The 12,659-nt window shown below is 39.8% G+C and overlaps 2 protein-coding genes across 2 annotated transcripts in view; both read right to left on the bottom strand.

The window, feature by feature from the left end:
• LOC134817088 (uncharacterized) overlaps positions 1–12,659 on the bottom strand; it is an 84,168-nt gene that overhangs the window by 12,987 nt on the left and 58,522 nt on the right. Inside the window, exon 5 of the mRNA XM_063826195.1 lies at positions 8,597–8,803. Within this exon, the coding sequence (XP_063682265.1) occupies positions 8,597–8,803 (207 nt within the window). The remainder of the gene's footprint in view (positions 1–8,596; positions 8,804–12,659) is intronic.
• On the bottom strand, positions 9,607–12,600 carry LOC134817084 (inactive polypeptide N-acetylgalactosaminyltransferase-like protein 5). Its single transcript, XM_063826188.1, has 3 exons — positions 11,341–12,600; positions 10,804–11,190; positions 9,607–10,552 (listed from the first exon to the last, which is right to left on the bottom strand). The coding sequence occupies exons 1-3, from the start codon at positions 12,022–12,024 to the stop codon at positions 9,824–9,826; spliced, it is 1,800 nt and encodes a 599-aa protein (XP_063682258.1). The 5' UTR covers positions 12,025–12,600; the 3' UTR covers positions 9,607–9,823.

Here is a 12,659-nt window from a genome sequence, read left to right as displayed (position 1 = left end):
GCACCATCATCTGCAAATAGAAAGGGCTTAGATAGGTTACAGGCATAAATGATGTCATTTATGAAGATACTAAATAATATAGGCCCAATGATGCTTATATATATTATTGACCATAATATATATTATTATCTGGAGACTGGGAAGGTAAATTACGTGAACCATATATTTTGCACGTGACAAAAATATGTTTCACCTTCCTACCAGCATCAAAATATGTTGACACATGAAATTGAATACTATTCGTATTTCTTAATCGATTCCCAACCAATGCAAGGCGACATAAACTGCAATCAATTTAATTGTAAATTCATCATATTTTATGATACAATCTTGATAGTTTTTAGAAATTTAGGGATGGTTCATCTAGTGCAGTGCATATTGCGAGAGTTAAGTAGTTTTTAAGTCATTTAAAAGGAATGCAAAGCATGCACTAAAGGGCGGCCCACATTGAAAGAGTTCATCTTTAGACTAACAACCTAAATGTTTCTATTTTTAAAAGCTTACTAAAGTTAACAACACTCATAGAGGGGGGGGGGGGGGGGGGCCGGGGGGCCAATGGCATAAAATGGAGACTTTTTCTATGGGGAAAATGGAAAACCCTTGAGTAATTCTCCATTTTATGCCATGCCCCCCCCCCCCCTCACAGTCAACTAATAACACGACCGGGTTATATTATACTAATTTAAATGCTAAAAATAAACATATAAAATGACATTCGTCTAAATTAACAAGTAAAGCAGAAAACAAGAGTAATACCGTAATACCTCTCTCTCTCTCTATCTCTCTCCGGAGGGAAGGTATTTATAAACGATTTCAGAGAAAATTGAGATCGTATGTGACAAATTTTAAACACACCTCCACTTAACTATAAAACTTGATTAATTGATATAGCTCAGCGAAGGTGGGTGTGGTTAACTCTTCAGGAATGTCAAGGTTGTTCAGACATTCAAAATCTTGATTTTAATAGCTTCACTGTAGTAATAAACCGTGGTGCCCGCTGGAACTGTACAATTACTGCTCATGTGGCGGGTGGCCTGGGGACCCCACCCTTATCCAGCCCTCATTCATAACATTAATAGATTAATTAAGCTTAATTTTTAATGTTTATGACAGAAATAGTGCAGACACCTAAAAATCACAGAAAAGAGAAATGCCCAGTGCCCACCTGATCTTCCGAATGAGCTTGAGGCTGTTCTTCGTTTAGAGGGTGTTCTTCATTATTTAGAGGCTGTTCTTTATTCTTTAGAGGGTGTTCTTCATTATTTAGAAGGTAATCTTCATTATTTAGAGGCTGTTCTTTATTTATTAGAAGGTGTTCTTCGTTCTTTAGAGGGTGTTCTTTGTTGTTTAGATACCGTTTTTCGTACTGAAGTTCTCCTAGTTCTGGGTATAGCGGTTGTCCTTCATAATGATGAGGTTCCCCTGGATATAGAGGCTGTTTCTTGAAACTAGGCTGTTCTAGCTGTTCTAGGAGGCATTCGTACTGTTCTTCAGGCCGCATTTTATATTGTGGCTGAACCCGAATCTGCATACCAGGTCGAAAGAAAATAAAACCGTTACTATGTTGGGGCACGTCACAATAATCAATATTATCATCCCAATTCATCCCCTCTATTGCGGTCGCTGTTGTCATGACTATTTAAACTGATAAAACCGAGGAAAAATAAGCTAACAGTAACCCTGAGTTGCTTTATAAAGAACGACTAGACTACCAGACAACTGTTTGATTGGTCAGCGGCGTTTGGTTTTGATCATGAAGCGTCTTATCCAATGAAATTTTAAGATCATGACATTGTGATTGATCATGACATTGTGATTGATCGACTGGGGACTGGCCCGTAGTGGCCCCCAGACAAAAGACAAAAGCAATAAAAAGGCATGATAAGTACTGTAGACTGTTTACTTATTTTATTTATTAATTTTGAAACCTTTTGTTTTGAGTTATGAGAAAGACGTAGAAAGTTATCCAGAATAATATATCTTCGTTCGTCGTACTGTATCAATATAATGGAAACATCTGTTACTAAATTGACTGGTTTTTTGTAAACAGTTTAATAAAATATCAATATCTTTTCAGCGCTGGCTGGAAAGAATCTCGAGTGCCTGACGTCATATTTTGTATCTTATTATGCGACCAAGACTCATGTCTCCGCTTCTTAATAAATAGCACTGAATTCAATACTTAAATACTATTTCAAACCTAATGACGTTATGTTTTAAATATGGCTAGATCCTCATCAGGGCCAGGGGAATAATACCTGTATTCAAAAACAGCAAAATATTTATCACTTGTTTTCAAGGATAAGAACCACCACTTAAGCGTTTATCTATGACACACCCCACAACACTTACCATCATCCCTGATTACACATCTTGATTCCACTGGCATCTTCCCACAGGACTGCCATACCCCAGAGGTAGGCAAAGCATCCATATGCTATCCTCTCGTGGGCCAACCAGGCCCAGCCTCTCTTTTAAAAAAAAGGAAAAAAAAAGGATAAGAAGTGATTATAATATAATTCTGGACTCAGTCCAATACATGATTAAAAAAATGTATCCAAATTGCCAATTCGGTTAAATTTATATTTTAAAAAAAGTCAACCAAGCTTAAAATAGATTATTATTAGCAAAACGAACGGATATAATATCATAAAATCACTGTAGCACAAGTTACCCCTTTTAAAACCACCAAACTGAAACTATTACCCAGAACTGCAATCAAAACACATTAAATATTAACCACTTAACTACTTCAAGTCATAATTTCTTAAAAATATTAAATTGAATATTCTAATAAACCAACTTCACTCGTTTGGTAATATACTAATTGCTCCGGCATTAACTGGTCCGGAGATTGACGTTTCACTGTATCAAAATTAAAGTACCACTACCAGGTAAAGCTTAACTCTCGCAGATACTGATAACTAAATATGATATCAAAACGTAATATATCTGTCATTTCTGATTTAAATAGCCATGGTCTCTTTCTAAGCAAACGTTTTTAACGCGTAACTACCATTACATAACAACATCTAAATTAAGACTTAAGGTATTATTATAATGTTCACCACTACCATGACCAGGCATATTAATACCTTTTATTAGACTCTTTGTAAATTATTTAACTACCATTTCAAACGAGTGTTTAACTGAACATTGTATAGCTGATAGCAGGACTAGAAAATAGCAAAACCCGGTATTAGTACCTGGTATAGGCTATAATTATTATGACCACATATTATTAACACATAACTACCATTTCAGACCAGTGTAGGTTAGTGGAGGAGAATAACTTCCTAAAAACAAGGTGTGATAAGCTACACGGTGACCACTACATCTGCCACAACAACGCCACACAGAGCTACCAGATACTTAGTGATAGCTTCACTCATGGCTTTACTATTTTTAGTAATAGTTGTCAGAATGATAGCTCCTTTTACCAGGCTTGTGGACACTTAGTGAGCTATGATCCGGTTGAGACACCAACATTTCATGTGAATTCAGATGAACGGAGTCTGTGCGGGAGCATTGTTTGTGAAACACAAGGAAAGTTTAACAGCAGCAGTCACGTGTCATTGATCTGTGACGGGAAAGACGACTGTTTGAACACTAAAGTTGATGAGATGTTTTGTGAAGGTATTGACTTGGAAATGTACGTCTGCGACAACACTACCGTACCTACTACATCTCGTAAATGTGATGATAAACTTAATAACCACTGTGATAAAGATACGGTATTAGATCAGTTTGAGCCAGATAAGATCAGATCTGACAAGGTGTGTGATGGGATCTGTGACTGTGGGAACTGTAGGGACGAGTCCAACTGTTCAGATCACGTGACAGGACTGTACTGTGTCACAGAACTGTGGCCAGGCTCTGACAGGTTCTCTTATCTACATCCCAGTAGGATCTGTAACGGGGAAAGAGACTGTGAGAATGGGATGGACGAGGATAACTGTGGATTTACCTGCAATGTTACCATCAAAGTTTGGACTAATCCTCCTACTTTACGGAATTTTACTAAACTTTTAGCATACCATCAGCTTTGTGACGATGTGAAAGACTGTAATAATTTTGAAGATTTCAGTTACTGTGAAGAGAACCCAGTGTACTATGAAACATGCCTCAGTCACTATGACACCCAAAAAGGTCAGCTAATCAGAGGTCTCAATGACAGGAACAAATGTTCTGTAACCATGACACAGCAGGGATCTGGTACACTGGAGTACAGACAGCTATGTTGGGATGGGTACAGTAACTATCTGAACTGTACACATGATCAGGCGCTGACATGCGCAGTGCGCGGGTACCCAACAACCCTGTCAAACCATGTGATCTGCGCGGGGTACCCTATCTGTGATGACGGGATAGAAAGCAGTTGTGTAGATCTAGGAGGAGGCTGTGTTGTACACAGACACAAACTGTGCGACAACGTGAGGGATTGCGCGCATGGTAGAGACGAGTCCCTGGATACGTGCTCGCTTACCGTGAACAGGACCTGTGTCAGAAGGTTCCCTTCCAGGAGGGGGGAGAGTTTGAAGTTCCCTGTATACTGGATAGGGGATGGTTTACAGGACTGTGTTGATAACAGTGATGAGGAACTGGAGAACTGGAAGAGTTGTGATGAGGATAGTTACACGGAGGAGGGTGTGGATTGTTTAGATTACTACAACTGCGGGCCTGATAACACTGATAAGATACCTCTGGCGTATCTCTGTGACAGGATTAACTCTTGTGGGAACGAGAACGAGGTGTGTGAGGTATCACGTGATCAGGTGGAGGTGTGGTCTAAAGTCACGTGGGATACTGATGATATCAGGATAGGTCACTGTCTGCCAGGGATACACTTCAGTAAGGATAATGCCTGTTCTGGGAGTGAATATCATCATCCTGATGTGATATTTGGAGAGTCTTCGATACATCTGGTACATCCTAACAAGCCACTGGACTGTACCGCGCTGTATGGTGGACTATACGTGTATACAGCGTGTAGTGGTCACTGTTCTGACACCTCTATATCATGTCCTCTTACTCCCGTACCTCACAACTCCTGTAAAGATATCTACCCAAACAGGACCTTCACAGTAGCATCACCCCCTCAGAGACCACCTTATCTGACATTTGTAGAGAAGAAAGAGGAGTCAATATACCACATTCCTGACATGTTTGTGTGTCCTGATGGGCACTGTATCCGGTACGATAAGGTATGTGATCTTGCGGAGGATTGTCCGGATGGGGCTGATGAGGGTGTGTGTGCTAACAGCTACAAGTGTAACTCCTCACGTACTTACATTCCTGTGTCTAGTTACTGTGACGGTAAGTTTAACTGTGAGGATCTATCAGACGAGTGTAACGACCGCTGCTCAACTCAAATCATCAAGGGAGGTTTTATGTCGGTTTATGCTTGGATTATTGGGATATTAGCTGTTATTCTCAACACTCTAGCAATCACAAGATCAATATTCGAACTGTTTAAAACCAAATCATGTATCAAAGTTGTAAACTTGATTTTAATTTTCCTGATTGCAGTGGGTGATCTAGGTCTTGGTGTGTATCTAATCTGGATATCACACGTGGACACAATCTACAAGAGGTACTCGGCTCTAGATAACCGATCATATTGTAAAGACAGGTTCCACTGGTTAACTGGAGACTCCTGTGTAATCCTTGGTATTGTCAGCACTTTCTCATCCTTGCTGTCTCTTTACTCAATGACATTCCTCAGTGCTTTCAGGGTTGTCTGTGTACAAAACCCTTCAATTGGGGGCAATATAACACTGAAGTCTCGTCTGCTATTAGCAGGAGTATCCATCACAGTTATTGTAGTTTCAGTGGGTTTAGCTGTCGTCCCCGTACTCCCCCAATTCGAGGATATCTTTGTGAACGGCCTCACTTACACAAACAACCCCATGTTTATTGGGGCACCCAACAAACAGCAGCATATCGACATTATAGACAAGTACTACGAGACTTCCCACAAAACAGGGACCTTGTCCTGGAGGATGATCCGGAGGCTGGTAGCAGACATGTTCTCCTCTCACAGGGGTCACATCACCGGACAGAGACTCAACTTCTACGGTAATGATGGGGTCTGCTTGTTTAAATACTTTGTCAGAGAGGATGACCCTCAGAAGTTCTTTAGTTTAGCGATTGTAGCTAACAACTCGGTCTGCTTTATCATCATTATCTCGTGTTACCTCTACATCAGCATTGTAACACACATATCGGCTAAACGGTTGAACCAGGGAACAAGACGGAAATCAAATGTTAGAAACACAGTCTTGAACAGAAAGATAACAATCATGATAACAACCGACACCATCTGTTGGATTCCCTTTATCATCCTCTGCGCGCTTCACTACACACGCGTCATGGACGCAACAGAGTGGTACGCGCTATCCTCCATAATCATCCTCCCACTTAACTCTATAATAAACCCCTTGTTGTATGATAATGTCTCTGTGATGAGAGCTGTGAGGCAGATGTTTAGTAAGGTTAGAGAGACTGTGTTTAGTATAGGATCCGGGGAGACGTGCGAGGTGCGGGGTAATGTCCAGGAGATGTGTGCTGTGAGGCAGAGAAGGGTTATTGAGGCGGGTCAGCAGTGTTCTGATCTTTAGAGCTTTGAGGAGTTCAACTGTGATATTTTATTTTTTGTTTTTATTAAATCTTAATTTTGTATTTATTTTTATCCATTTGAATTGATAAATGAACGGTGTCCTCTGCATGTTAAATCACTAGAAACGAAAATTCACTACTTTCAACTTTGATAGATATTGTGTAAGAATATCATTTATTAAAATCATTGAATCAAATCCAGTGTTTCTCGACACCTTTTCCCAGAAAACCGTTCAATCAGATGAACTCTTTCAATACTCAGAAAATCACGGCGGATCATAATAATATTTTCGAATCAAACCAGCTAGTCACAAATAATGAGTGGCAGATAGAAAACTGATCTGAGTTTCACCGAACAGCTAAGACCGCGCAGTATTTTCGTTTTGTTTTCCGGTTATGCTCGGAGTTTTATTTATGGCTATCCTTGATCCTAAACCAATGACCATACATGAAGTTTGCCCTGTGATAAGATATCAGAAAAGAACATGCACGCACACACTTGTATTTGCTCTGCACACTGTGCCACCTCACACACATTGTACACTAGTAGAAAAGGTACCCGTCACTATTAGCTTCCTGGAGCAACAACCCCCTCAATACACACCCCAACATAGTGCTAATATATACCACCACACAGTGTATTATGCGCATACTACACTAAGTTCAGTTAGCAGCTAGACGTGGTCCCACCTGACAAGCTCTGAAACAATGCAGCAATCTTCTCCGACGATCAGGGCATAATGGAGGTGGCTATGAGATATTGAATATCTCGTAGATATCTAAGAGATTATATTGAATATCTCGAAGATAATAAGATATCTACGATATTCTCATTTAGCTGTACTCAGAGACCCAAAGTTGATTATAATATTGCTAGTTGCATTGTTTACAAGTCATTTAATCTAACCGAGATGTTGCGGGGGTGGGGGGGGGGGGCACATTCTGTGTGCATTTTTAACTTATCTTAATTCTGTCTTGATTCAGACAAGGTTAGTATAAAATCTATTAAGATTCAAGAATCAACCCTTCACAAAATGGGTACTTTACTCGGTTACAGTCTGAAAAGAAAATTCAATTTGTTTGCAATTCCATCAGACTGCACAATAGCATGTTTGTGCACTATAGCATGTTTGTGTTACGACATTATTAGTGCCACAGCGAACACCGTACTGTCTGTACCGTGTACGGAATGATTACCAGACAAACAATAGAGCAGTTGTCTGCGGAACAGTACGTCAACATGTCATGTAAATCTTACTTAAGTAGATCACAATATCGTTTAGTTATGCGAATTAAATCCAGTACAGCAGGAGAAATGAGCAGCAGTAAATGATAATCCGAGGGTTTGGTCAGTGGCGTAACGAAGGGCCCCGCCGACTCCGGGCCGCTGTGTGAGGGGCGCCATCTTAAGAGGGGGGGGGGGCGCCAAATCGTCGTTTGAATGTGGGACAATTTGGAAAAACTTACCTACAGACTACAGTGTACTAGCAAAACTGCGCGTTTTGCTCTAGAAACACACTTTTTTAGAGATTTATCGGCGTATCCTCTAAAATAATCTAATTTGTTCAATTTTAGGGAGGGGCGCCAAAAGGGGAGGGTGCGCCAACAGGGGGACGCAAACAGGCAACGTAACGCCACTGGGTTTGGTCCGCACGGAGGGGTCTTGTTTCGTGAATTAAAGGAATTTTATCATGAGTTTGTAAATTATGACAGAGTCCTCAAATTTCAAATTTTTAATTTAGAACAATATCTGTGAATATTCACACCTACTCGATCACATATTTACAGTCAGGTAGTATGAATTAAGTTCATCTCTCAGTAATCTTCATAATCACAATGTAATTCAAACTAGAGTAAACCGAGTCTCAGTAAATTTCAAAATTCAAAGTTTCTACAAACGAGAAGAAACATCACGTGACTGACTTAAAATATATAATTATACGATTTATTAAATCAATAAATAAAAAATAAATCTAACCTTCTTAACTTGCGAGGTGAGGTGATCACCAGTATTTCCTTTGTTTCCTGTATGGATCTGGGGTGAGTCCCAAGTCTGGGTGTGAGTAGTACGGGTAATGGCCCGTTTCCCTGGTAACGTCTGAACTCCCACTCCACACTGAGAGACGCGAGGTGTCTGGGTTTCTTCCGAGCTCAGGATTACACTCGGACCAGTGCAGATCGCTTCCTGTAATAATGTGACGTGAGATCATGGTTTAAAATAGGGAATACTCGCTTGGTTCTTACTGTGTGTCCTGTGATGTTATAGTCTGTAGTAATGTGAATGTGAAACGGCCACCAAATGTGTGGACTGTGGTTCATGGTAGTGAGTTGTAACACAGTGAGTTGCAACACAGTTGAAACTTTTGATCGAATTTGGGGATAAATACTGAAGTAAATGTGAACAGAGGGCACATCTAGATTCCAGATACATTCTCGGCGAAGCTGCATGTTTTAAACTTGGCGGTCACGTTTGTTTTCCACGATCAGGTGTTTTATGAAAAGATAAACATTTACTGAATGATTTCAGTTATTCGAGACAGACATGTTATTAAGATGTTTACAGGCTAATTTAGATTGTGGGTAATTTGAACTCCATGAGGGAGCATGCGATACCATGGCAACCATTTAGATCTCTCTTAGAAATAGCTCTGATTCTCACTCATGGGGTATTTAACTCCTTCTCCTGGAGCCTCTCTACCATTAATAATAAACACGTTTGTCATTAAATTTGGTATCACGAGCTTCCATTTTATTAGTTTAAGTTATTATACAACGAGGAGAAGAATAATTAAGGGTAGAGAAGGAGAATTAATATTAAAAGTTGGCGCAAGAATGAGAACAATTCCCAACAATCGTAAGATAGCAATAATTTCATTTTCCGTTTTACATTTGAAAACTTTGAAAAAGACCACTTCCAGATTTTTGGGATTTACAGGTCATTAATTGTGGTGGCAATACTTATAAAAATATAAATGAAACACGTGATTTAATGTTATTTGCAAATTTTCATCTACAGTTAAAATTAAATACTAATGAATTATTAAAATATCCACGGTGATCAAATCATCAATAGTTAAATACTATAGTGAAAAACAAATCACCGATGAACGCATAAACAGGCTAAATTATCATCGAGAGAATTTCAATTGCTTATCCTCCAACAAATGAAGGATCAAAAAAACAAGTGCCTTATTTCTAGAACTTTCTAGAACCAGGGGCTTATATCTATTTCCCAGCGCTGTTCAAGCTTAGATTTATCACACTTCATCAACCAAACAGTCGTATGATCGATTAACTCCAAACACCTCTTTGTATCAGGATGAACTATCTGAGCCGAAGTCTCGTCATATATAATCTTCTGCGAGCCAAAGCCCTCCTCCTCAAAAGCTGACTTTACATGACATTGGAACATCTTGATGACACCCTTCTCTTCGCTCGATCCTGCAGTATCCCAACATAGACCATCCCTGTAACCGTTTCTAACGTTATGATTCTTAGTGAAACCGTGGACATGGTTATCGCCTACATCTGGAGTTTTAACTCTACAAGGGTACAGTATAACTACCCTATCATTGTCATGTTCTAGACATAGTTTGTTGTCGTACACTGACTTTACCTCTCCAACAAAATCAAACTGATCAGCCTCCCAGGAAACATAATCAACCATAATTTCCTTCTTATACCACTCATAGTTCCTACATTTGTGTTTATCGGGGTTAAACCCTGATCTTATCTCATCTGACATATCCCACATCAACTTCTGGTATTGTTCATCAGACGTTAGCTTGCTGATTATCTTCTCTTTTTCTATGTCAAGTTCAGAAAAGTTCATCAGTTCAGCAGCACTTTCGTAGACGAGCTTGGGAAATAAGTCCTGTGATTTGTTATGGAAGTACCGGTTCAGGTTCCAGTCAAAACTGTTAGGGTGAAGTACCTGAGGTTATTAGTTAAATTAATTATATACTTATTAATAGTAATAGAATAAACAGCAATAGAACACTGAGTTATAGTGCTTTATCACATCAGTAGTCTTCACTTATTAACCTAATCTCATCTCATGGAAACCAGAGCTTAAAACATTCAATAACAAACAGGAAAGGCGGAAAGCTAAGTAGATTGAAATACAACCTACAAAGAACAAATTGTAAAACCAATTTGCCCTCAAACAAAACAAATCCCACGCACCTGACTACATGGAGCTACCCATGCACCTTCAGCACACATCCATATCCTGTAAGACAGCCTCGTGTTTTCAACTCCCCACGATTTACCCTGGATACTACCGGGATAGTACTCTAACAAAGTAGACTTGAAAGCAGCCAGACCCCCTCCCATGACTGCAGGAGAAGGGAACGGGTCCCATCTGTTGCGATCTGGGTCACTATCCCCGGAATATGGATACATACTAATGATACCCACACCTTTCTGAGGCTGTACTCCGTAAGGGCTAGGTAACAGATCACCATACTCCTCATATTGAGTCTCCTGTATCATGTGTAACATTGGGGCGACAATTGATTTGGGGCGGGTTGTGATGACACTTAGTAGAGGTTCCAACCACACATCATTAACCTGATGAAGTGGGGGCTAATAAAAGGGCACAACTTAACTGTGCTATACTAGAATATGAAATTAGAAAGGAAAGACAACCAAGCATTGAATGAGCAAATAAAAGTACGCCTGAAACAAGCATTATCCAGGATCATGTAATTTAAATCTTACCTCCATGTGACTGTCAAGTATAACCACAACATCCCCAGCAGCCTCCCTCACGCCTCTCATTCTGGAGCCAGCAATACCTCTTCTCACATTGTTACGGAGGTATCTAATCGGAATGCGGTGATCTGCTGCATAGTCTAATACCTCCTCTGTTATATTTAACGAACTGTTATCATCTACCAGAACTATCTCCTTTAGGTATTTAGGTAAAGTTCTGTGAATGACGGTGGTTATAGTTCTGAGGAGAAGCACTGATAGTTCGTTGTTATATGCGATTATAACGGAGACTGTCACATCGTAGTCCTTGTCAAGATAGCTTAAACACTGAATATCGTATAAGGGCTTTGACTTCGGTAATAGGTCCCGCTGACTCCACTGAATTGTAATATTTCTGTAATATTTTTCTGTCAGTTGCTTCACTTCGTTATCCGACAACAAAGCTAATTTCTCTTTATACTCAAATTCTTTCAAGACCCTACTCTTAAAAGACTTGGCATCGTCCACATAATACAGCTCACTACTCAACAGGGCGTTACCGTAGAATATAGCTTTATCTAGAGCATCAGGATCAGAGTAGTAATCAGCGGGGGTGATGAGAGAAAGGAGACCGAGGAGGAGGGAGATAACTGTGAGACTGAGGACACTGAGGGTCACTAACAGTCTGAACATACTTTTGTACGGAAACATGGTCTGGTGGTCTCGGGTAGTATCTGATTGGAGTGTTGAGTCTAGTTTTACAGGTTACACTGAAGGAGGAGTACCAGGAGTACCAGGAACAGTCTGATCAAATACGAATCAAAATATTATTAATACATAAATTACTCCCTGGGTACGTAACAAAGTAACATCTAATAGTCGCAAAGTCCACAGATACAATCTGCAAACATACACGAAGAACGCTAGTAGAGAGTAAAGGAGCGAGTGTGTAGGAGCTAGTTATGGTATACACATATCCTCATGAGGCTGGGAACGTATTGAGGTGTACAGTGAGCCATAATGTACGATCTGTGACTGTTACATTCTAATTGCGTAATCTTAATTCTTACCCATCACTTCGTTCTGGAATTTCATTTTTTTGTTTTATTGTAGAATGTAGATAGCACGTGACTTGCTTTAATTGTCAAGTGATAAACCAGTTAACTCCAGTATCAATAAAAAGAATAGTCACCTCGTGAGACTGTTCATTTAATTTAAACTCACGACTTTAACAAATAACCCGCACACGAAGGCCCTTTTAAGGGAGCATACACCAAAGTGTAGAGGTTGTAGTGGATTTGGCCTTTGGGAAGATTGTGATATTTTGGCGATCACCACGTTGACCA

The sequence above is a fragment of the Bolinopsis microptera genome, chromosome 6, assembly GCF_026151205.1.
Source record: "Bolinopsis microptera isolate Bmic1 chromosome 6, MBARI_Bmic_1.0, whole genome shotgun sequence".
NCBI classification, from domain to species: Eukaryota; Metazoa; Ctenophora; class Tentaculata; order Lobata; family Bolinopsidae; genus Bolinopsis; species Bolinopsis microptera.
Note: the sequence above shows the minus strand (reverse complement) of the source record. Positions and strands in the feature narration are given on the sequence as shown.

Bases quoted from the DNA above. Each gene is read 5' to 3' on its own strand.
- LOC134817084 (XM_063826188.1), bottom strand. From the start codon at position 12,024: ATGTTTCCGTACAAAAGTATGTTCAGACTGTTAGTGACCCTCAGTGTC. The intron at 11,191-11,340 runs GTAAGATTTAAA...CCACTTCATCAG, and splicing joins TACTTGACAGTCACATGGAG to GTTAATGATGTGTGGTTGGA. The intron at 10,553-10,803 runs GTGCGTGGGATT...TAATAACCTCAG, and splicing joins GGGTAGCTCCATGTAGTCAG to GTACTTCACCCTAACAGTTT.